Here is a 26,818-nt window from a genome sequence, read left to right as displayed (position 1 = left end):
CCTAACCATTACCTAATCCTAGTGCCTTCCAGGCGCTGCCGACGTTGGGGGCTTAAAACACCAAACACCAACATACCAACAGACTTGTTTTTAATTTATATGGCCAGACCTATATTTTCATTATTAATCAAGGACAGAGCTAGAAGGGGGGCACGGAAATATGATTGCCCCCCACCCCCATCCATTGGGCTAGAGCGCTGTCATTCTGACAATTGTGATTCTCATTGGATCAGAGTACTGTCACTTGGCTGCCTGTTCTGCCAATTTTCCCAGCCCTTGTCACATGACCAAATAATGTTTCCATGATAACTATCAAAAATTCTGATACTATGGAACTAGCACTGGAATTGTTTTTCAAAAAGTGGCAAACTGAGCCTATACAAAATGTGTATTGAATTCGGATATTCAATTTGTTTAAAATGAAAACAAGTGAAACTAATAATGAATGTGATGTTTTATTTATCAGAATTACATTATGTTCTATCCAATCCAATATTTCCTATATTTCTAAGTAGATTTTCAATGCAGTAGTCTGATAAAATAGAGCCGCTAGCATCACTGTAGACCAGGGATCAGCAACCTAAGGCACGTGTGCCACCATTGGCAACCGGTAGCTCAACCAATGGCACACTAGCAATAAGGGTGCAAGATATTTTTTTTGGAAATGTTCCAATCTGCATGCCAATTAACCTCTTTCACAGCCATTGGCATGCAGGATCGTAGCCTGCCGTTTACGGTAGTTTGATTGACTTTTTCCCCATCCGACGAAAATATTAGCTTTTCCTTGCTGCTTAGATGATGGGGGCTCAATGCTGATATGGCACACTGATTAACAAGAACATTTTAAAATGACATTCTATATTAAAAAGGTTGCCGATCACTGCTGTAGACAGTTAGTCTTGTTTTCGATGAATCATTTAGTCCATAAAATGTCAGGGAACTGAAAAGTGCAATTCCCAAGCTACCAGAGCCCATGTTGACATTTTTAAATTCATTGTTTGGTCCAACCAACATAGCAAAACAAAAATATATTAAATTTTCAATGATATTAGCAAACCTGTCTGGAACCAGCATTTTTGCTTGATAAAATACCAGATTATTTACTAATTGTTTCAGCACTAGAAATATCATTTATGATTTTTTTTTATGATGTTTATGATTGAAAATCACATCATGAATGTGCTCAGTCTTCAAATATGCAAACGATAAGAGGACAAAAGAACTCTGTTACTGCATCCTTCACATCAGGCATTTTCCCATGAACCCTCTAGAGTTCCCCGGAGAGAATGCAGTGAATACTGTTCTCTGAAAATTGATCCCCACTTGCAGTCTTGCCCCCTTCCACCAGGAGAGCTGGTGATTTATGTCGACTCCAGCCAACCAGGGAACAATCTGCATGGGTCAGTTTTTATCCAGTCGTCTCTTTTACACACACACACACACACACACACACACACACACACACACACACACACACACACATATACACACATATACACACATATACACACATATACACACACACACAATATAAAGTCTTATCCCCTGTTCAGTCAGCAGAGCGGAGGCTTTTACCGTTGACCCCTCCAGGCAGTCCTTCCTTTGCAGCTAAACCACCAATGCAGACCTTTAACATGATGGATGGTGCTGGATAACAAAACCTGGGCTTTACATTCAGCCTCTCGTGTCATAGCAGTGCTGATAATGTCCGACCTGCAGTGAACATGACTAGCAAACTGGACCAAATGAAAGATAATGTTAAGACAACAGTAATGGAAGAAGTTTAGCAGCACCACATATACTGTTTTTAACCTCTTAAGTGGTTTAATCAGGATTAAAATAGCTTTAGATGCATTTTCAGGCCAATCTGTATCCTTGAACTTTTTCATGTGTGGAAAATGTAACTGCAGTTGCTTTTCGGATCTTTCATCAAAAACTATCCATCTAGCTCTGAAATGTAATCACTTACCCACTTAAGAATCAACATCTGCAACAACGAAGAGCTTTCTGATACTAATCCATTTTCATGCTGATATCTTTCAAATACCTTGCCAACGTAACCATAACAACACTGTTAAAAGAGCTTAGTCCCGCACATATATCAACATCATCAGAAACACTGCCATTTCCGAATGCAGGAAATAGCTATTCAGCAGAATATGCGTCTCCTCTCTGCTCTTTTGGCAGTTAATTCTTAAAAACTCTCAGAGTCATCCTTGTTATTGGCAGGAAATGTGAGTTATACTTGTTATAAGATGTGTAGGGTTGTGGTGTCAAATGGGTTATGTAAAGCCAATATTTTACTATCACATACTATCAAGGGAGAATCTTTAAGTTGTATAAATGATTTTTAACCACTAAGGGACTGTTCATTATTTATTACAGGGGCCACCGGAGGAGTTTTGGGACCTTTAGTCAAAATAGACCTGACCCTCCCATCACCAGCAATACATTTTGGATGACCCTCCAAAATGATATGGAAAAAAGGGATGGTCCTCCCCAACAATTTATTGATGCCTTCTGTACTGTTTTGAACTTGGCAAAGACATACAGATAGCCATTGTTTTTTTACAGCCTTAACCTACATGACTAAACCTCTGCATTCTCATCTTACGCATCACACTCCTCTGTTATGGTGTGGTGGCCATTTCAGTAGATTTACTCACTAACATTGTGAAAACACAATAAGCATGGAAACTAAATGCACACTTCCTGCAGTACTGCATTACTTCAAATAGTAAGTTACTCATCTAGTAAACTAGTACTCACATGAAATAAAACATTGAGACCATTCAGCAAAGCACACTGGGTAATTCAACACTGGTTGCTATGGACTCATCACTAGGCTTCCTCAGTCATTGTATATTTTAGCACATAGGTAAAGTTGCCGAAGCTGAACATTATCCAAAACTCCATTTCTCAGACGAGCATCAATTTGGGAGCTTGCATGCTATCACTCCTTCCTTCTCAAATGCCTTGAGAAGGCTGTTTGTTTGTTTATATATATATATATATATATATATATATATATATATATATATATATATATATATATATATATATATATATATATAAAATATCACCGGGACCAAAAGGATATTTGAGTCGGGTATGGCTGCAGCCTGGAGACCCTCCGTATCATGCCCTCCCGGCTTGGTGCAGTCCGCAAGCTTTGACTTTTCAAAATAAAAGCTTGCGTCTGGTCAGTTATGTTTTGCACGGCGTTTTGGGTGTTTTTGAACTAAACAGTACGGCAATCATGCTAACGAATAAAATTATTTTTTCAGCAGATGTCTTAGTTACAACACGATGGAGCTAGCAAAGCAGTTTTGTGTTTATATGTGCAAGCGGGATTTATTCAGTTTGGGAAATCCCCTGGTCTCTAAAGCTACAGTTCAAATTGTCTGGCTGACTAAACTAGGGAGGGACCCATCTGCTAGCGATAGGGGCCGAGACTGAGAGAGCTACATGGAGCTACATGGATAAATATGCACCAAACAAGCCACTTTGAAATGTTGGTGTTCTCACAAATACAAAAATTGGATGACCCTCCCCTCAACAAAGAATAAAAAGACATGACCGTCCCCTATTTTCCTCCGGTGGTCCATTCCATAAATACCGAACGGTCCCTAAGAGGCAGAAAAACTCGACTTTTACCAGCCACTCCTTCACTTTGGCCGTCTTCTGTTTCAAACTGGACATGCAGTGTACACCTGGCATTTCTGAGGTTATTTATTAGAAACACCTCCCTAAATGTAGATATAAATAATATTTTCTCTCTCTCTCTCTCTCTCTCTCTCTCTCTCTCAAATGACCTGTGCCAAAGTCTACAATCACGGTCTAGATTTTCTAAAGCCTGAAAACAGATGCAAGAGCAGGTGCAGAAGTCAAGTTGTCTCTCAGACTGCTTGAATTACAATATGCTGGAAGGTTATTATGGAATTCTTGCCCAATGACTCCAAAATATAATGCCTACCACAGCTTTGAATTAATCTAATGGCAATTTAACATGTCGGTATCATGTCTGAATCCCTGGTAACTTTTAGCCATAATGACAATCTTACAAGGATGATCTAATATCTAGTAACATTTCTGTATCACTTTCAGCACGACTCTGTCTGATTGAATGCCGTCTGATTAACCTGAAAGCTGCATTAGCAAAATGTGAAAAAAGTGTAGAGAAAGACCAGATGCACATATTAAGATCGCTGTAATGAATGCTATATATCAATCTTCATCGCTTATGCACAATCAGTTGATTAAACTCTGGAAGAGCCAATTTGAAGTTGTTGGTAAGATTTTTGTCAGATGAGATCAGTCTACGAAAACTATTTTCCTTCTAAAAGAAGGTTAAAAAAACAACAAATGGTACAAAAACAGTAATATTCTGTCTCTCCCTATATTTTCGATGTTTATTTATGCCAACTGCATGAATGAACATAATATAAAACAATATAAAAACAGGTAGCAGAATTCACAATCTAATAACTAACTTAATGATGAAATTGATGCGATAATGTATGAAATTCACTGAAATTTAAAAAGCCAGGGTGATCCCACGTCTCACAACTGCCATTAAAGAGTAACTTAACACCCCCTTGAAAATGTTGTTTTTGCTGACCCTCCAGTGGCATTTCTTAGTGACTTTTGTTGTGGAAGTTTCTGCTGCAGCAGGGGTAGAGTTTTCAAAGTTTAGTGAATGAAACAAATAAGACTGAGAACTAAACCAAGTTAGGGTTTTGTATTGTATTAAGATATATTTGCAAATATAGGAAGAATAACAGATTCACAAAAAGCACAAACAGCTCAGTGAGTACAGATTCTTCAAATGAGTGAAGGGAACACTGAGCTTAAAAGCACATTGGGGAAAGGGGAGTGACAATTCACACATGATCTGTTTGAAACAGGACTTTACATTTTCTCACAGGCAGCATAAAGATAAGGTCAGAAGACTAAAGCCAAACACGCACATAAAGATACAGATCCTGCCAGATACTTTTCTAAATTGCAGAAAGCGTCATAAAACCACTTCATCTAATCTCCTGTCCCCCACTTTCACATCTGGGGTCACATTCCCCGTACATCGTAACTGACAAGGGAGGAACGGATCTGGGAAGGAAGATGGTTTACAGTGGCCTTGTAGTTTATCAGTTCAAACAAAGGGCCTACGCTTTCTGTCTCAGCAGTTAAGCAGGATCGAATCAACATGATAAAATAGGATAAACTGTCTTTCAATAATGCAGAGAAAAGGCTATGTGCTAATGAAAATATAAGAATTAAAAAGAACAGTGCTTAAATGTAATTTCTGCCATTACACTTTACAAAGATTTTATTCAACGTTAACCACAAAAATATCACTGATGCAGGTTCAAGTCTGAGTTTTGATTAAAATATTGCAAAAACGTACGCTTGACGGAACCTCACTTTGACCCTTGCCTTTGGAAACAACGGTTGACCAATCAATTTTAACTTGAGGCCCAATTACTCTCTTACTCTGGAGCTCTCAACCATATCACATACAATACATGGTCTTCATCAACAGATTGAGCTGGCGCAGAGGACCCGTCAATGATTGATTTAAAAATTGAAAGTTTGAACATCTACTTTCCTTTTTTTTTTTACTTTAATTTGGCCGCTACCAACAAACCAGCCAACTACCTTCAAGACAAATTCAAGCCAAATTAAAAAAAAAATTTAAATAAGGGTAGCAAAAGAAAACCAGGCTAAGTTTTTCTTCCACTTCTCTGCCACAGAACACACACCAGAGCCACATTACCCTGACTCACAGCTTTGATCAAAGCAGCACAGCGGGATTCTTTTTCCAGTGAGCACATCTGCAAAGAAATGATTCATCCCTCACAATGTACTCCCCACCCTACCAACCGCTTAGGAAGACATAAATTTAGAATCTACACGTGTAGCAATCCTCTCAGATCCAGCCTCGTATCGTACAAAGAGATATCTGAAAAGGAGACTGAGAGAGCTCTGAATGCTTTGTGTGATCTGCATGCAAATGTTGGAATACCTACATAGGAGCCACAAACACTTACCAGGTGAAGCAGGTGAAAACCAAATTATAACATTACAAGCAATATTTCCTGATCGCATCAAACACACACACGCTGTAGGTCCTGTATTGTACGCTACATTATGTTACAGTCCCAAAAGCTCCAACTGGTAAATAATAATAATTAATTACATGTATATAGAGCTTTATCATAGACATTCAAAGTGCTTCAGGGGGAGGACTACTCTCTAACACCACCAATGCACCCACCTGGGTGATGCACGGCAGCCTTACGACGCCAGACACTCGCCACACATCAGCTCGGCAGAAATGGGAACATGTTTTTAGTGGTGGGGGAAACAGAAGCACCTGGAGAAAACCCACGCAGACACGGGGAGAACATGCAAACTCCACACAGAAAGGCCCGGGACGACCAGGGTTCGAATCCGATACCTTATTGCTGTGAGGCCACAGTGCTAACCATAGGGGCACCGTGCTGCTGAATCTTGTCTGACACATGACCATCTTTGTATCTATAACAAAAAAAATCTCAGGCTTGGCAGAGATATTGTCAAAATACTGTCTTGTCTTTATCAAAAATGTGAAATAAGTTGTTAAAAACTTCCTGATCCACCACTGGCCACTGTTTTTGTCAGTTTTGCATAAAGTCAAATTCTTTTAAACTTTCACTGGTGCTAAACTTTGAAAGACGATTTACTCATGTTGCACAGAAAGGAACAGTGTTGAACTAAACTTCAAGTGACAAATAACTCGGTGAGTACAATGTTACCATTACTGATAAAAACAAAATAGGACCCAAATTGAAATTAACCAAGATCATCCGGTCAGGTCTAGGGGTTAAGGAATGAATTATGTCAATGAAGTTCCTCACAAGTATAGTATGTACCATATATGGGTGTGTATAGAAACAAAGGTCTACCTAGCACATTTTCTACAACACAAACACACACACAGCACCTACACAACATAACAGCACTTCACACTGACACATGGCCACCCACAGTAGCAGAATTAGCTCCACTCAGGTCTGCTGCCCACCACGACACCACCTGCCAAGCACGCACGCACACACACGCATGCACGCGCACACACACACACACACTGTGTTCCTCCGCCTGATGAATATTGAAAGGTGACTGATGGCTTAATTACTCCAACACCACCAGTCCCCACCAGTGCACCGCCTCTCCTCCTACAGCTGTTTCTATATAGAAATGCTGTAGGCACTTAAAGATATTAACTAAACACAACCTGAGAAAAGATTCTTCTCTTCTTACTGTAATATGTTGTTTTTTTAAAAGCCTGATATTACAAGTCATTTGAAATCAGAACTAGCTGCAACAGGATTCTAAATTCCAGTTCAAGTTATTTTATATACATTTCTGTGACTACTTCTAGTAAGAAACTTATTATATCTTCATTAAGGTATCCAATGTGGCACTCATGAGTTCAGGGACTAATGGAAAACTGAATTGTAGTGTTTGCTTTCTCACAATCTATGAACAAATGTAAACAAAAGTTCTAAAAATGTAATGAAGGGAGATTGAAAGCTGCTTTCACCACTAAACTGAGTAATATGTTGTTTAAGATGATTTATAATTAGGATTATTAATGTTTTCTGGTTTGTTTACATCAATTTCATTTGTAAACACAAGCCTTCGCTTTCATTTTGTTAAGCTGAGAAACACAAAAATGCTTATTTTTTTATGTGAAACAAACAATTTTTCAAACATATTTTTTGTTTAATATTAGAAAAAGCATTTATACAGGTAAAATTATTGATTTGGCCTTTAATTTTCACGCAGATTATTGTAACACAAAAGAACCCAGCAATACTTTAAGTTACTGCAAAGATGTGGATTTAGATTAGAATATGTTTAATAGTCTCAAAAGGCCATTTAAAGTCAAAATTGTGTTTCAGAAAAATGAGTGCTTATCTAAAATGCAGTTCCAATTTACAGTTTATTACTAGCTGTTAAAATATAGTTTTAGAGACAACATTACTGACAAGACCCAGTTAATATTTACTCATGACTGTCATGCAACATTCCCCTAATGAACATAATTTAATAAAAGAAAATAGCTTTTTCTGCTTTTCTGGATGTGTAAGTGACATTATGGCCTCAATCAACATAACATGTACAACATAAATATAACACGACTCCAGGATTTATCTTAATCCACACAAAAGGGTTAACTAATTTTAATTTCAGGTACAGAATAAACACCATGCCTTCGTCACATCCTACCTACAGTACGTAGTGTGTTTGGAACAATCAGCATGATGAAAAATAGGATTCATAAACTCTTTGGCTTCCTTCAAAAGGGCTAAATTTTTAAGGATGTTTTAATCAGTGCTCACTCTCTGCGTCTTTACTTGAATCTCTCCTTGAAAGCTAGACCTTAACCTTCAGGCATTTTGAAATTGAAACAGGACAGGTGCCGTCACCCCAAAGAACAAACCGATTCTTTACCACCATCCTTCCTGATAACAACTCAGCTTACATCCTGCTCATAACACCCTGCACATTATATACTGTGGTATCTGTTTGCATATATATATATGTATGTGTGTGTGTGTGTGTGTGTGTGTGTGTGTGTGTGTGTGTGTGTGTGTGTTCAAGTGTTTGTGTGAGCAGAGGTGACAGAGAACAAATCCCACATAAACATCAAACACAATTTAGATTTCTTTTGATCAATATTACCTCTTTGAAATGAACATGTGTGTGTGATGAATCTTACACCCAGGTATTATTCCTGTGGGTGTATATCAAGATGCAGTTATGTGAATCATCTGTTTATTGAGAGAGCAGGGAGCAGCTATTCTTTCTCTCCACATCAGCCTCCCTCTCATGTACATGTACACTGGCTTTCAGCCCAGATCATACACACTACAGTCCCAGCTTCTTCTCTGCAGCACCGCTACAGCGACAATGGGACACACCATTTTCATGTGCAAAAGAATTGCATCACTCTACAGCTGCAGAACAAAAATCCTGCATAATTAATGTTAACTGTGCAGAAGTTGAGCAGCTTATGGGAAATTAGCAAAAAAAAGTCTTTATATTCCCCCAAACCAAACTAAAAACCAGAACCAGATGTTTCATATGTGGCTTACAACAACAAGTGTAGGCTTTGGTAATATTTCATAAAATTATAAAATCCCTTATAGCTCCTCATAAAAACTATCTGTGTCTAAGTTGAGTGAATTGGACAGGGCAGGGAGTGAATCCATAAATGCTGCATGAAGTACAGTCGCACAATAATGCACCGCTGTGATCTCTACAGTTGTTGCTGAGATATTCTGCACTTTATTATGGGAGCGGCTGCAGTGCTTCAGCAGCAGTTCAAAGCAATAAAATGAAGCAATAAGGCAATATCACTACCACCATGTATCAGGAAAGAGTGCACCTATATTAAACACAGGAACGCATTTGTAGACATTTCAGGCTAAATGTCCGCCTATACAATCCAAGCACTCTTTAGGAACCTTAAATCTAGAACTACAACAATAAGTTGAATAACAGAAAAGATTTGTGCAAAAATGCTAAACACTCTACTTCCAGCTCCTCATTTCTGAGGATTTGCTGCTTTTCTTTGTCTCATTTAATGCTTAATTTAAAACTTAAGGATTTGAACTGTTGGTTGGACAAAACAAGACATCCGAAGACTTGGGCATTTTATTTATATTTTCTGACATTCTATAGGTCAAACGATTAATCAGTTAATCGAAAAGATATTCTGCAGATTAATTGATGAAGTAGTAGCTCTACTTACACCAATCATCTTTTGTTGACACTGTCAGACAGCTGTTGATTCATCTCTGTGGTAGTTTTTTTTTTTTTTTTTATTGTGAGGTGCAATGATTAGTCAATTCAAAAATTAATCAGCAACTATTTTGATAATCATTTTAGTCATTTGTATAGCAAAAACTCCAAACATTTGATGTTTCCCGCTTCTCTAAACAGAAGATGTGATGCTTTTCTGTGTCATATGTTATAGGAAGCTGGTTCATTAAGAAAAACATAAAATAAAATAATCATTAGTTGCCTCTAATTTGTACATTATACATTTGAAAAAAAATAAACAGCTAACTGGATATATTACTGTATGTAGACTGCTGATGTATATGCTAATACCAACATGTTTGCAAAAAGCTAATATCAAACTAAATATCCGCCATTATATCAACCCAGAAATCATAACATTCCCTGCATTTACTAGACTTAGATTAAAGTCAATAAAATATATTTGGGGCTATTTATTTAGAAGATGCCATGTGTGTCTTGTGATGGGAATTTCTCACTGTTGGCTGACGTTTTATAGACCAAACAATCAAGAAAATAATCAACAGATGAATCTATAATGAAAATAAGCATTAGTTGCTGTACACTGGGGTGCATAATACTGGGACTTCTATGTAATGTGGTAGCATAGGATTAGAAAAGACAATGCAACACAACTATAGGGCTGCAACTAACAATTATTGCATTATCGATTAATCTGTTAATTATTTTCTAGATGTATTGCTTCAACATTTCCCACAGCCTAAGTTGGACGTCTCTAGATTGCTTGTTTTGTCTGACCAACAGTTTTCAACTAGTCAAAAACAGTTCATTTTGGCACTTTTTCTTAAGAAGTTAATTAAACCATTAACCAAAAATAGTTACCATTTCAGCTCTAAACACCACCACCACCGTTGTCTTACATCATTTGTAGTTACTCGTGTTTGTTAACCTTATATTAGTCAGTAAAGCAGTTTATTAGCAGGCCTACAAGGCATGTGTGCATGCATGGTTTGGATTAAACCCCCTCATCCCTCCTCCTCCCTCTTAACAGTGACGTGGTGGTAAAAGTGCAACGTGGACTGGGCAAATAACAACACGAAGCCATCTGACACCTGAACTGAAAGTGAATCGTGTCCAATGCCGCCCTCTCCTCTTTCCACCTAACTCCATCCTTACCTGTTCTGCCAGCCTTGGATCAGGTTGGTGTATTTGCTCAGCACTCCTTCCAGCTGCCTCCTGCGCGGCTGCTGCAGATTCATGCTGTTCCCCAGCACAGCTCCCAGGCTGCCCCCTGCTCCAGCCGGGTTGCCCAGGGAGCCGGAGCCGGGGCTGTGCGACCCACTCCTCCCGGGCTTCCTCGTCGATGATGAGTTCCCGCGGTCCGACGAGGAAGAGTTGGTTTTGTTGGGCACGGGATGCGGACTGCAGAGCGTCTTGTCCATCCTGGCGACGGGACGGCAGAGAGCAGGAGGAGGAGGAAGAGAGGGGAGGAGGGGACGGGGATGGACCAGCAGCAGCAGGGAAGATTTCAGCAGAGCATAAGTGGTAAACGGGGCGATGTGTGTCTGCTGAGCTAAAACAGAGGCAGTGGATATGAATCGACTGCGCTGCGCTGGCGGTGTAAGCGTCCCTCGGTGCGTGAGAAAGCTGACATATTCCCCGGTGGTGTTTGTGTCCAGCTCTCTGTTCTGCAGTGCGCGGATGTGTGTGGCACTGTTGGTCTGTTTTCCTGGTAGGAAGGAGAACAGAGCGCAGACACTCCCACTACTCTCTGGACCGGCCCCCGGATATTACAATGCAATCATGTTAAATACACATCATCATAACCCCAAACAAGTAACTCCCTCCACAAAATACTGCAAATGACAGCAGGAAAAGCCTTAGATTAGTCATGTATGAGGCTGATACATATCCATTCTTTCTTCATGATATTTTCAAGGGTGTAGAGTTGGTTTTGCAAACCCCCCAAAAAGCTGAACATATCTGAATTCTGTTTCCTGCATATATAAATTGTCCATTAACCGACATTAATGCCAATTATAATCACCTTATGATAAGATACCTCACACTTGACGATAGATATTAACAACTTCACTACAAAGAGTCGTTAACATTATCTTTGAATGATGTTCAATTCTATATCTTTGTCAGCGAATGTTATACAAACAAAAACATAGATACATTTGTTTGTCTTTGACTGAAAAAATGTACAGAGAAGTTTTAAGATTTTCCCCAAACCCTGAGTCACGCCTGCAGTCTTTCTCTCAGGCTGCAGGCACAAACATCCACCAATCAGAGGAAAGGGCAGTAGCCTCTTTAAAACCTGAGAGGCGACACACAGGGCAGTAAAAGCCCAAAACTGAATTAAGAAATGGGTACTCCTGACCCCATTTAAAAATAAATAGGCTCATTTTGTCTAATAACATTTATTTATATATATATATATATTATCGCTTTAATTTTCACGTGGCCCCTCAGATTTACCATGTGATCCTACGCAGTTCACTGTAAATACCCATAGGAACATTATGGAAACATTAAGACAATATGTAGTATAGCCTAGTAGCACAATGTATTATATAATAATAATAATATTAATAATATAATGCAGCAGATCAAGTAGGCTGCATCAAATCACCCCAAGCCCACTAACAAGTAGCATAGATACTAAAAGGAACATTAAAGCAATATTACAGGGATATACAGTATATTTTAAAATTATGTCTTCAACTCTGTCCCAATTACCAGTTTAAAGTATTAGCATTGTGTCAACTGGATTAACACCATAAACCTCCACTGTGGATGCACATACAAATTTAATTTAGTCCTCATTTTATCTTTAGAAAGTCCCTCAGCTGTGTCAGGTTAGACAGCTGAGCAAACCCAAATGGGTTTCAGGGTACATTTAACCCTCATGTTGTCCTTGGGTCAAATAAGCACCAAAACACCAAAAGAAAGCATCAAATATGTTGGAAAAAGCGACAAAAATGTCAGATAGAGCGGGCAAAAATGTCAGCTAAAGCACCAAAACTTTGGAAAAAGTGACAAAACGTTGGGAAAAGTGACAAAACGTTGGGAAAAGCATCAAATGTGTTGGAAAAAGTGATAAAACCATCGGCAAAAGCGACAGAATATTAAAAAAGGGAAAAAAACATCGGTGAAAGCGGAAAAAAAACATTGAAAAAAGCAACAAAAACGTTGAGATAGGGACAACAAAAGTTTTTTTGATGGGAAGACAACTTTTGATATTTCTTTGGATTCCTAAAACAGCTCAAGGAGGATTGGTCTTCTGTTCTAGCTCTGTGAGCAATACTAAGACATCAAACTGATTTAGCTGTAAAGGCTTTTATATTTGATAACAGTGACTGGAAACACACTACTGGTACAATAGTACACTACTGGGGGAATTGTGTTGTGTATGTGTGTGTGTGTGTGTGTGTGTGTGTGTGTGTGTGTGTGTGTGTGTGTGTGTGTGTGTGTGTGTGTGTGTGTGTGTGTGTGCGTGTTATGAAGCATTTAGCTTTTAGTTTGGTCTGATTTATTGAAGAAACTCCAATGTATTCATAAAATAAAACATATTAGTCTTTGTCAGGGATCAGTTCCTGGAATTATTATCAGGTTTTCAAGGTCCATCAGCATTTATTCAAATGAATAGGAAATATTAGAAAATACTGACCTAAAAGCTAGAAAATTAAACCCCAAAAAAATCATGCGACAAAAGTGAATGTTTACAGTATATTTATATATACAGTATTAATAATAATAATTCGACCAACTACGGAGATAGCGAGGTCAGATAATCGTTTGATAAATTCTTGAGTTTATATCAAAACTGGCACTCATTTTCATATTTTTTTTTGTAATTTGTTTGTGAAATGTTATCAATGTATAAGTATATATGACGGTTGTATTTTTTTCATCAAAGTATTATATAACCTATTCACACACTCACAACAACCAGAATAAGAAAGGACACGTTAAGACCTGACTGAGGAGCACTGCAGGCTACTAAGAAAAGGCAGAGATTGCACTGAGTGATTGAAGGCATGCCTCAATGAATCTCCACAGGACACTTAACAGAGCACAGATAGATTCCCGCTGCTTGTCAACTGTGGCAGCCACAAAGCAAAGATCAATACAAGAGTTAAAAAAAAAAATCCCTGGGCAACAGAGAGTCAGAGAGGTTTGTTAAAAGCTTGTGCTGAGAGTCAACCTCAGGTCAAAAGCATTTCATTATGTGAGGTCATGTCAGTTTGACTCTGAGGCCTTTCTTATTAACTTTCAATTTAGAGTATATATAAATTATAGAAGAAAGTTTTTATCATGTACAATTCTCAATATTAAAAGGCATTGGCTTTTCGCTAAACCCCGCCCTCTAAACAGCGATTGTCCAATCACACCTTTGGATATGGCCGAAAACATTTTTTTTCTGTGATCACAAAGTAATCATTAAACACTGTTAAAATCACAATGGGATCAATTTCTAATAGCAAATGCTGTAGTATGCCAATTTGTCTTAGAATATGGAAAGTAAAGCTCAGCAACACATTCATTTTTTTCAAAAAGACAGATAAAAGCTATGCCTAATGAGAGATTGCATAAGACTGATGTGAGGACTTAACCCCTATATATTTGTTCTGCAAACTGCTGTATCATCACATTTAACATAATCTTCATCATCATTTTTTCTTCTTTTTAATCTTCTTCTACCCTCTGCTCCACCTAATCATCTTCATCACTATCATCCATGTTATAAGCACTTTGAAACAACTTGCATCATCACTGCCTCGGTCACCATCACTCTGCTGAAACAGAACAAGCTGCAGCACTGGCCGCTGACAAAGCACCGCAGCACTGTAAAACATGAAAGAACCCATTCCCCAGAGCTGTGATTTGATATGTTTCTTTTCCCCGGCTATACACTGACATCGCACCAATCTCCTCCATTACAGCCCTGCGTCAGTCCAGTCAGATTTATGGCAGCTGTGACTGGCCGAGGCAGGCCCTCATCATCTTCCACTACCAGTCTGCTCCCTGCACCAAAGCCATTACAGCCTAGAAGGAGATACTTTAAAACCTAATAGCTCCAAAATGCCTGCTTTTTAGAAACGAAGAACAGCAGCCTTGCTTGTAGCATGATAGCTTTGTTTATGTAGTGACTTAAGACTATTTTGAGCTGTAAATGTAAAGTTATAAACACAAATGTCAGTTCATGGAGTAGCTACTTCAGTTGGTTTTTTTTTAACATTATATCCTTAACATCCCCCATGAACTACAGTATGTCATGTTTCAGCTTTTTCCAACTTTTCATTGAAGTGATATTATTTTTTACACTGGGTGAAATATTCCTGTTTGTGGCTGTTTTTCATAGTTTGGGTCAGGCCCTTTTGTTTCTTAAAGCTTATTAGCTTTCTTGCTGAGAGTTAAATAAGAATACCCCTCTCATGTCTGTACTGTAAATATGAAGCTACAATCAGGAATTTAGGTTAGCTTTATTAACAAACATAACAAAATATTGCGAGTTAATTAGGGAGCTATGGAGGTGCTGATAGAGCCAGCTGTTTCCATCTGTTTTTAGCCTTTATGCTAAACTAAGCTAGTTGGCTGCTGGCTGTCCAAGATGTAGAACTATATTTTACACAGCATTGGATTTCAACTTTGTTGCAACAATTTGGGCAAGGCCCTTTCCTGTTTCAACATGACAATGCCCCAGTGCACATAGCAAGGTCCTTAAAGAAATGGTTGTTTAGTTTGGAAGAACTTGACTGGCCCAACATCAGTGGCAACCTTACTGGTCCTCTTGTGTCTGAATGGGAGGAAATGTGTTTAAAGAGTGTCGGTTTTGGACTGAGATGTTCAACACACACATATGAGTGTAATGTGCAAGTGTCCACATACTTTTGTAGTTTCATTTTGAATATTTCAGAATGTTGCAGCAGCAAACTTTGTGCAAGCGAAAACTTGATCAAATTGTGCTGCTGCCCAGCACAGTTAGATGTTTGACAGACTTTCAGAAAATAATTGATTGATTGATTGATCGCAAAGGCTCTGAAAAGAAAAAGCCCAGAACTCAGCTTTAAAGATGAAGTAGTGTGAAGAAATCCTCCATCAGCACACATTCTCATCTCTTAGTTCTAATGCCTTGATTTCCACAATATATTTTAAAGCTTTTAATGGATCCTGGCATCTCAAAGACAACTGTTGTAAGAAGGACGGGGAGTTTTGCTCTTTGATACAGTACATTAGAAAAAAACTATAATTTCTTAGTCAGCTCACATTTTGAAAAGTTATTGGAAAAGCTGCTGCTGGGTAGCATGGTTCATTTTGAATAAGGATGTGTGTATTTCATCAGCAATCTTATCAGTGTGAGCTTGTCTGTCCTTGACCCTGACAGATATCTGCACACACACACACACACACACACACACACACACACACACACACACACACACACACACACACACACACACACACACACACACACACACACACGCACACACACACACACACACACACACCCTTCTCTCCGACTGAGAGTACAAACCAAAACCCAACGATAATGTACAGAGACAGATACACCCCCGACCTTGATTTGTTTCTATGTTTCCGCTCACGCTGCATTTCACAAAGAACAGCAGGATCTGATTAGCATTTTACCTGTTCTAATTGTTCCTGGGAACGGGGAGCGGGAACAGAGATTATCTCAAGTCTGTTAGTTTTGGGAACATTTTATCTGCTCCTTGTAAACTCTGCTGCCAGCCAACATGTCGCCATAAAATATCTCGTCACCTTTGCCCTCTGTAAAGAAGCTTATTTGATGAGTGAAATAACTTCCTGTCAGCTCTTACTTTGGTTTTTACTGTAATGTTATCTTACAATTGTTCAGTTTATATTATTTCTAAAGGGAGTTCAGTCTGTCAAATTATAAATTACATGTGCTGATGCTTGACTTGCCAAAAGCTTGCATATGTTTACACAGCAGCCTGCATTATTCACAAAGACCAGCAACCTCGCCAATAACTACTTAATGGACTGAAAGGGAGCCACTGACCCTGAACGCTGCAAGGTCAGCAGACTGTGTGTGTGTGTGTGTGTGTGTGTGTGTGTGTGTGTGTGTGTGTGTGTGTGTGTGTGTGTGTGTGTGTGTGTGTGTTTGTGTTTGTGTGTGACTGTAAACTGAGAGCAGGCCAGATTTTATAGTTCAATGATGTGTGTGTGCCTGTGAGTGAATATTTGACTTCCCTGCTTGATCCCTCTTTACAAAAATGAAGTCATGCATATTTATCAAGGCAGCTAAAGAACAGGGCTCTATTATATCTAGAGATGAATATGTAGGCTGTAATGTTCATACTTCAGGAACCTTCAGTAAGCCACTACTCTGAAGGTCAAAACACCTCAACACCACACCACCAGGAAAGAGGATGGGTAATTAAGACCAGTAGCCTATAACAACACAAAAGTGCATCTAAGCATTAACAGCACCATTAATAAATTAAAGCAAACACTTACAGCCGCCTACACGTGATCATTTGTAAAATTGTGAGGTAGGGCGTAGAGCATATTGCAGGCAGAGAGGCAAAGCGCAGCGCAGGTATATGTCATCATTGCTTCTGGCTTTGGGCCGCCTTGAAAGGTCAGCGACAACAAGGTCAAAGTTGAAATAATTCGAACTTTGAGCGCAGCAGCAATTTCGCCACTCCAAGGGTAGCGCGTCGTCTGAGTTGTCTCCACTGCTCTTCCCATAGTGAAACAATAGCACAGCCAGCACAGCAGGGGCGATTCCAGGATTTCTTAAGTGGGGTGGCACAGGGGGGGACCAATAATCAGAAAGGGGGGGCCCAGCACATTTTATCAGAATACAGCATAGAAATTCTGCTTAGAAATATAGGAAATATTGGATGGGATAGAACACAATGTAATTCTGCTAAATAAAACATCTCATAAAATATCACATCACATTAATTAATAATTTCACTTGTTTTCATTTGAAACAAATTGTATGCGAATATAATACACATTTTCTATAGGCTCAGTCTCAATCAACTTCCAAGGGGGGCTGGTACCACCCCGTGCCCCCTTTCTAGCCCCACCCCTGCAGCACCGAGCAGTTTTGTGTAGGCGGCTTTAGGTTAAAAGAAAGCTAAGGCACGTTCATTTGTAGTAGTATAGAGGTGGAAACCACAAATCACTTTGCTTATTAGAATCACTTTGTACAGTTCAGATCAAAGATTCATAGTCACTAACTATGTCATTTGTTCACTTTTTCCCTAAGATAAATGAACGCATCACTTTAGTATGTACAAGAGTAAGTGAATGCATCATTGTCAGTTCAGTATTCAGTCTGTTGCTAGTTCAAGCTCTTACATTCAGTTCTGTACAAAACTGTCTTATACAAGCTCTGTACCCAAAGAGTATTCAAGTACTCAAGAGAGTTATTCATGAAAGAGTTCAGATAATCAGATAATGATTGCTTCTGTGGCTTCCAAGGTCTTTAAATATGCTTTTTACGAGGAAGTAACGTACAGCGCACTACAACTGAGCCTGGAGCTCCACTGCTAAAAGCTCCGGATTCGATCAGTACAATGGTGATTAAGTATCGTCAGTTCAGTTTGAAGATCCGTTCATATATGTACTAAACAACCCGAGTATAGCACCTTTCCTTTTCAAACAGTGACAAATATATACTGTAGACAAAATAAAATTCCAAAAGTTCAGCTAAAAGTTGCCCTAAATTCAATATATGAATTAAAAAGTATCTATAAAAAAATTATCAATCAAAGGCACAAAATAACATTTTTAAATAGAGTTTAAATTTGATTTCATCTGTGTGCAGCTACATATAAATTGTTTAGAGGTACTTGAAAACAATTAAATGCACAAAAAATCCCCTAACAAAAACTGTTACCTTCCCGAAGTATTATTTTATTGTTCACGTCCTTGTAGAATAAGGATTGAAAGAACAATAATTGGATAGCAGTGTGCCAGTTTTTTATTTTTTTTATATCTCTATCTATCTCCATACTGTAGTGTTTCCTTTGTGTAGTTGCTGGGTGTGTGTCCTAAAAAATAAACCTGAACAGCTTCATGCCAAGAAAAGTTAAATTAGCAAAATAATGGGTTAACGAAAGGGTTGTTACCCTGTTTTACTGCATCTCAAGATGAAATGAAGAAGTCTAACATTTAGGTGTGATTAGGTGGAAATACATACAAAGGCAAAACAGAAAGGGACATTTGCAACAATATAAGAAAAAGATTTAAAACAAAAAAAACAATGTATGGTTGTATTTTCCTTTTCATTCATCAAATTCTGTTTTTGTCTGCAAGCAATTGACAGCTGAGTCAAAGGTCATAGTTAAAGTTGTTAAGCTAATGAACCCTACACTTTGAGGATGGTATTTTCATCCTTATTAAATCACCTTACAGGACCAAAAGTACAAGGGTGGATAAAGACGCAGAAAGGCAGTGACAGACCTTCAGTAAAAATGTCACTAAAGCGCTCTGTGGGCTCAATTATTGCTCAGCAGAGGGACCACCAATTTGCACTCTAACTTGACACTTGTGTTTGTCAGAGGAGCTTCAGGCTGGAAACTACAAGTGAGGATATAACAGCTAGCCTAATGGCTCTTCTTGATTTCAGACTTTTCCTGCTGAGCAGAAACTCCAGAAGGATGACAGTGTCAAAATGTAACAGCCCGAGGACGGTCATTTCCCTGAAGCTTGTTTCAGGGGGATGAAAGCAGAGGACACTGTGACAGATATACCTTTCTCCTTTTCTTCTACATTGTCATTGCTTGCCACTCTAATATCCCTTTTCACAGACAACACACCCACACAAGCTGGCCCTGCATAATGTGTTTGTTTTATTCCCAAGTTTTATTACCTTCCTTGTTTCTGTGCCTCTAATTTCCCTTAATGACTGTGATCACCCTATAGTTAAAATCACTCTATAACTTAACTTGACACATGCAGATGTATTCAAAGCAGCAATAATGGCTTCTTTACAGGCTAATTAGGATTTTTTTTGCTCACAAATGTCAAGACGAAAAGGTAATATGGAGTTGTGGTAACAAGTCATCAAAGCATCAACAGGCAAAACAGTTTGCTTTGATTTCAAACTAATTGTTGCCTCAAACGACTACATAGCAGCAAAAATAAATGTGTACAAGTGATTCATTTACATCCACAGCAGGTTGTGGTGGATGTGTGGATGTATTTCTCTGAAGCACATTAGAGACATCTACTGGCCAGAATGATAATTTGGGTTTACACTTGGCCTGGTTGGGAAAATGATGAGATCACCTTCAGGATGTGATGTAATTTTCTATGGAAGATTTAGGTTTTCTGCCCTAAAAAGTAAAAATACAGTATTGTATTGTTTTTTTGCTTTACTCATCATGGTTTGTCGCTTAATAACCAACCACCTTAATCACTGCACTTTTAAAGAGACAGGTAGGCAGCTAAAGCTTTTTCACGGAAGACATTTTGACAGTATTAAAAGCACAGCGGAACCATCTGGTTTAGTAACACCTGTGCTTTTCCTACTATGACAAGTCTAAATTTCTGCTGTGAAAAAATACCTATGGAAAGTTACATTGGCTACAATCAATATTTTTTATAATAATGTAGTGAGCCTACAGAGTACTATCCCCTGAGCTTCAGCTCATTGCTTAACTGTCCATTCTACTGTTTTGGTTCACTCTCACCGCTGTAATAGTGTCGTTTTCGGCCACAGTTTTTTTTTATACAAAAAGCCCTTAAAAAGCAACTGTACACTACCTCACCAGCACCAAACGATACAGACATGACAGACAGAGAAACAGTTAGCGACTGAACATAGAGCTGGTAGACGAAGCACAGAGCTAAGCTAAGTTTAAAGAGAGTTTATATTGAACTTACATATGTCAGGTGGCCGGAAACACAAATCCAAAGTAATGCTAATGTAGCTCCATGACTGTTGGATGTGTAAATCATGAATGTATAATAATAATGTGTAAATGAGCAACTGTTTGCTAACAAGTAACAATGACAACTTAAAGGTGATGATATGTGGGTACTGTGTTAACAACTTGTTTCCTCTGCCCCCAAGTGGCTGCAAATATTAGTTATTGCAAGTGAAAGGCAAGTTAGCTAACGGGTCTGGTTGGTCTGGCTCTGGCTAGCCTTAGTTAAAGCTACATTGGATTACTTTTTTTCATAGTTGCTTCCTGTAGTTGAGTGGAACATTCATTCATTATTATTAATTAGACATATTGATTTTAATAAACTGACATCTTGGTTACTTATTTTGTTATACCATATAAATGTGGGTGGCTGTAGTTGTGTTAAAAATAGTGTAGACTCGCATTGCCAGACTTATCTCCACAGCGCTATGGAGTAAGGTCTGGCTACACCACAGATACATTCTGTAGATAAATCTTTACAATCATTCCCCGAAAGAACCAAGCAGGCCTGCCTTGTTGCACGATCCATATTTTCTTCAAAACTTGCCATATTTTTAGCATGTAGCTTGCTAGCTCAAAGTTTGTTGTTGTTTCCCGGCAACACACAGAGAAGGGCAAAGACCATCTGGCACGATGTCAGTCAACTATCCTGGAAATGTACTTCTGTTGATCCAGACTAGCCTAACTGTAGCCTAGCTTCTGCTTCTTTTAACCCTTATTTTCTAATTCTCTGTATCTGTTAAGCAGTTTCATATATATATATATATATATATATATATATATATATATATATATATATATATATATTAACTATTCAGCTTAATATAGACTATTTTGTAAGCATTTGTTTTCAACATAGACCTTACCTCCTGCCTGTAAAATAGGATTTTGTTTTCAGTTTGGGCAATCAATCAGTTTGTAAGAGCATAAATCACACTTCCCTGCCATCTCTGATTTTGGCAATATTGTTTTTCTGACATTAATGCCAATAAATCTTTTTGAATTCTAAATTAATACATTCATTACAGGCCTATACATTCAAGACGATGACTCTTCTTTCTATTCCTAATTAGGGGAATAATTTAGTCTTGTTCTGTTTCCACCTCTCTGACAGGCTCATGTCTCTACAAAGGGCACCAAGAGAAAAAATGAAGATCATGTGTAAGCATCTAGGCTACCACACACACACAAACACACACAGTCTCTCTCTCTCTCTCTCTCTCTCTCTCGCCCATCCATCCCACTTATACGTGGCGTGTTTTAATGTAATGAGCCTTGATAATGCAGCTCATCAGTATGCTAAAGGGAACAGAGGTCTGGATCAACTGAAGTCATACTTTGCTTTACACCCACACACAAGGACATTACATTAGCATTGATTGTCCTCTATTCCACACAGTAATAATATCACAGAAGAATATAGGGGACTTCAATTAACTATCTATTAATGATCTGCTCAATCTCTTTTATATAATATCTGTCTAAAACATATATAATGTCGTTTACTGTGATTCCAGAATGTTTGGAGTCACCTTACTGCTGTTTCAAAGTCATCATTGGTTATGGAATGATGGAACTACAATTCCCAGAATGCAACAGGAGCTTTCTAGTCCAACCACAGCTCCGGGTTGACCATGTGTTGTGTGACTGCCACCGGACGGTTATGTGTAGACAGTGCAGGAAAACGTGGCACACACGGTGACACACAAACCATACAGGCAGCTCAACCCGGACCAGCAGCAGAAACAGAAATGTAACAGTCGGATTAGAAAATTATGTGCCTCGGCTCTTCATCAACATGTTACCGGGAGTTTTCTATGCATTACTGGCGGGTTTCCTCGGGGCCGTGGCGTCGTCGTCGGCCAAACTGTCCCTCGGAGCCGACTATCTGAAGGGAGTCTGTGAAACCGGACTCCGGACGTGGGGAGAGCAGCGGAAATTCAGACAAGCGGACGAAACTACCGCCTGCGACCGGGTGAGTGTGGCATCGCCGCCGCTGAAGTTAAATATGAACGCAGTGTGGGGATTGCTCTGAATAATGCAGCGTACATGCCTGCAAGCGGGGTGATTTCTCACGGAGGAAGTTGGGGGTTATCCCCGCTCGCCTCTCCTCCCTGACTCCCTCAGCATCAGCACCATCAGCAGCATCACACAGTGGAGCCCATGCAGCAGCTGTGCTCTCGTGCCGTGTCCGCGTGCTGAATGACATTGCAGCTCGTAGTGTGTTTTATCGCGTTATTTTGTAAGCAACGTGTCTCAGCGTGGTTGTGTTGATGGCGCGTAGAAGAGGCTGGTTTCTGAATAGGGGTTCAGGTTTCTTGTGTGACCTTCACGCTCTCCGCATACGTCACAAAGTGATGTCAGAATGCATCCAGCTGTCCCGAGCAAAGCTTATTTATTACACGGTGGAAACCGTGACCTTTAATCTGGAGGATAATTAAAATAGCAAATAAGGTGCAAAACAAATGCTCTTGAAATGCACCACCAGGTTTGAATGCGTCAAAAGACTTCATCTGAGATTTCAAACATAATAGACAAAATAGCAGCTAGGGAGCCTTCACAATGCTCCTGTTAATAATGGTATTACAATAACTAATAATAATGTTATTCTTTACACTGTGTTAGATGTGATATTTGCAGTGGTGGAATGTAACTCAACTAGGCTACTGTACAGTTTTGAAGTAGGCTACTTGCACTGTACTACCATTTCCAACTTTCCAAGTTACTTTATAGTTCTACTCAGTGGGAAGTATTGTTCTTTTTACTACTAAGGTACTTAGTAGATTTAGATTTTATGCACAAAACGTGATCAGTTTATGAAACAATGCATTGTTACAGACTAAACTACGTAAAAATATAAGTAGGTAATAGTTGCTTCACCTCCAGCAACTGCAACATGAAAATGCTGCGTAAACATTAATACATATATTATATAAATCATAATATAGTAATATATAATAATGTAAACTGCTGCATTCTGCTGCATAATGAGTACTTTTTTATAGTATAAAGTCTACAGCTTTTGCATTCAAGCGGACACAAAACAACAATAATCAGTCGTTATTCATTTATAAGTTTCTGTTTTTGCTCTTCAGCTCCACATCCCACTGAGGCTGCTGTGTGGCGGTCTGCTTTTCACCTGCAATGCTGTGATGTGGACCTTCCTTGCCAAAGCACTCAGGTACTCCTCTTCCTCCACCCAAACCACTGTGACCACCACCGCCTCCAACTTCATATCTTCCGTAAGTAACAGTCTCCCTTAAAGCACCTCCTACACACCCTTCTTGTCTTTTCTTTGTTCTTCTTGTCCTCTAAGCATAATACTTCACATCAGACTGTAGTGGAGTGTAAGTTAATTTCCCAATGACCTTTCATTCTTATATAAGCTGCTTTATTTTGGAAATAGGCTGGACTATATTAAGAAATAATTTGTCGCAGTGATTTAGGCCTCTTACAGGAATTTCTTGTCAAAGTTCAACTCCTTGTTTGACATATCCCCTCAAGGCATCTTTATTGGCCGTTATTTAATTGAAATTACAGAGACGGATTTACTTTGATTCAGAAGAAACCCTGACTTTTTCTCCCTTGCAGGCTTTTCTGGGTCAGCTGATCTTTGGTGAAGCCCAGATAACGTTGTGGTGGGTTGGGATCTCCCTGACCTTCTCTGGTCTGTTGGTGCTGCAGAGGGTTTCACCGCAGGATGGGCAACATGACGCAGGCGCCAAGGACGAATAATATGTCTTGTCTCCACTAGAGTTCAGCTTGGCTTCAGCATCTCCTCAGATTTTAAAATCTAGCCAAAGGAAACTGAATAGTGAAGAATTTGTTGTTAGTCCTCCCTCAATTACTAGTTTTATCAAAGAAATTGTTTCTTGATGAACTAAATGCCACTCAAAATGCATCCTTCCTCATAAAAAGGAGATGCTTTAGTTATAATGTTCCTAGTTATCCTTCAGATTGCGTTTTGTGGCCATGTAGGCTGAGAAACACTGCATGCTCAGCTGTGGTGCAGCATTTTTTTTGGACCTGTTCTAAAAATCAGAGGAGGTGTTGGCCTTCAGCCAGTCTGGCCATGGCAAAGCAACAGTCTGGCTAGTGGAGACAAGCTACTGGATGCCTGCGCCCAGCTTCCCAGATGCTCTAACATAATCTTTGTACACAGGCTTACAATGAAGCAAAAAGTATTCTAGCTTTACTTTACTTTTGGGGAATCTTTCAGTCAACAGCAGCACAACAACTCACAAGTTGGTGTGAAGGAAGGGAAGAGACTAAACGTAAAGGTAGTAATTTGACATTTTGGGAAATACACATATTTGTTTTCCTGACAACAATTTACACCACTCTCATGTCTGTGTAGTATGAAGCTGATGCCAGCGTCTGGTTAGCTTAGCTTAGCAAAACCAGTAGAAGAGGGAAACAGCTAGCCTGGCTCTGTTGGAAGCTAACAAAATCACCTACCAGCACCTTTAAAGCTCAATCATTAACATGTTTTATCTTGTTTGTTTAATTCTAACACCCAGTAAAACCACAGTGTTTTTTTGTACAGAGCCGGGCTGGCTGTTCCCCCCATTTCCAGTCTTTATGCTAAGCTAACCAAAACCATCTCATGGCTGTAGCTTCATATTTAACGGACAAATATGAGTGTTATCAATCTTCTCTTCTAACTCTGCAAGAAAGGAAATAAGTGCATTTCTCAAAAACTATTCCTTTAAAGGAAGAGACAGATAATACAATATCTCTTCTCTCTCTCTCTCGCTCTCTCTCTACATATATATATATATCATTTGAGAAGATGTGTGCATATTATTGACAGACTGATCTGAAGTCTTTTGGGTTTTGTTCATGAGCAATTGACAAATAGCATCATTGGCTATGTGCCTGATGTCACCATTAATCAGCGTGTGCATTATGTTTTGCAGTCGTCAGATCACCAAAGCTTTCTTAATTCTCACATTTCCTTAAGTTACTCTGACACTCACTGTAAACTGAAGTTGCATTTCATGCATGCTCAAGGCGAAGTTATAAAAGAAGCACTTAGCTGATGAGGTGAACTTGTATTATCACAAGTAATAATACTATTGTAGCGCAGAAAAGCTCACCCCTGGGTCCTTCTACTTTTTATTTGCCTTTCTTGACAGCTTCAACCTCAAGATATGAGCACGACACGTTTTGATTCAGAGGCAGCTGCTTTTTCACTTCATGATAGATGTGTGCATGTTCTTAATGAGGCTTGAACTCAAATATCTCACACCAAAGCATCCTGGAACATCAGTCCACACATCAGTGTCGTCCCTGTGAGCTGCTTCATGTTATTAAACTCACAATCTTGTGACTTAAGTGTCTAAACTGTCTCTCCAGCGTAAGAGACATCACATGGCCTCTTGATTGCCTGTTGAGCATTATGCGCCCTGCATTTGCAATCTCACATTATCCTGTCCATCGCCCATCATCTCTCTGGGTAGACACTTGCCTTCATTAAAAGCTTCCCTCTACATTCCTGGAGTTGTCAGTGAGAGTGCAATAACATTTAACTTCCTTTAAATCTCATAACACTGTGATGTGTGTAACAGCAAAGGAGCTTTGAGCATTAATAATTGAGCATAGAAAATGGCAATACATGCTGCAAGAGGAACGTTTCTGTTAGCATAAATCAGATACTGTAGTATACAGGGGATTGTCTGAACATGACATGAAAGGTTGCTTTATTGAACAGTATTTTAAGATCACATTTTGCTGTTGTTTGGATACATATCATAATATAAATGCATAACGGTAGCTATAATACCTGTCTGTAATATTCCACAGCAGCAATGCACAAATATATGAGATGTCCTTCCAGCCGCTGCTGTGCAGGTTTTGTATCTTACATGCATCCCTATTAATGTGACTGCAGTGACAATGTGATTATACAGCTCTCATGTTAAAGGCCGGCTAAGTGATGTTTCGTAGCAGGGCTGTACTCACCATGCAGGATTCTTCAGCAGTAGAGATCACACACAGCCACGCGGAAGTGAATTCAGCTGTTTGTGCCTCTACGTTTTGGATCCTGGGTGTGTTGTATT

The 26,818-nt window shown here is 39.1% G+C and overlaps 2 protein-coding genes across 3 annotated transcripts in view; one reads left to right on the top strand and one right to left on the bottom strand.

Moving 5' to 3' along the window:
- The window catches only part of osbpl10a (oxysterol binding protein-like 10a), an 81,706-nt gene extending 70,131 nt beyond the window's left edge, over positions 1-11,575 (bottom strand). The window contains exon 1 of one of the 2 annotated variants that reach the window (XM_078267509.1): positions 10,993-11,575. In XM_078267509.1, coding sequence (XP_078123635.1) covers positions 10,993-11,258 — 266 coding nt within the window. In that variant the 5' untranslated portion in view covers positions 11,259-11,575. The remainder of the gene's footprint in view (positions 1-10,992) is intronic. The other variant, XM_078267508.1, reaches the window with a different exon arrangement.
- A 10,838-nt stretch (positions 11,576-22,413) lies between these two features.
- Positions 22,414-26,088, top strand: tmem42b (transmembrane protein 42b). The gene is made up of 3 exons (XM_078268542.1): positions 22,414-22,731; positions 23,852-23,998; positions 24,348-26,088. The coding sequence occupies exons 1-3, from the start codon at positions 22,555-22,557 to the stop codon at positions 24,489-24,491; spliced, it is 468 nt and encodes a 155-aa protein (XP_078124668.1). The 5' UTR covers positions 22,414-22,554; the 3' UTR covers positions 24,492-26,088.
- Positions 26,089-26,818: the final 730 nt, after the last annotated feature.

Source organism: Sander vitreus, chromosome 14, assembly GCF_031162955.1.
Source record: "Sander vitreus isolate 19-12246 chromosome 14, sanVit1, whole genome shotgun sequence".
In the NCBI taxonomy this organism is placed as follows: Eukaryota; Metazoa; Chordata; class Actinopteri; order Perciformes; family Percidae; genus Sander; species Sander vitreus.
This window is presented reverse-complemented; position numbering and strand designations above follow the sequence as displayed.

Coding starts and splice junctions, on each gene's coding strand:
- tmem42b (XM_078268542.1), top strand. CDS start 22,555: ATGTTACCGGGAGTTTTCTATGCATTACTGGCGGGTTTCCTCGGGGCC. Junction 22,732..23,851: donor AAACTACCGCCTGCGACCGG/GTGAGTGTGGCA, acceptor TTTGCTCTTCAG/CTCCACATCCCACTGAGGCT. Junction 23,999..24,347: donor CCTCCAACTTCATATCTTCC/GTAAGTAACAGT, acceptor TCTCCCTTGCAG/GCTTTTCTGGGTCAGCTGAT.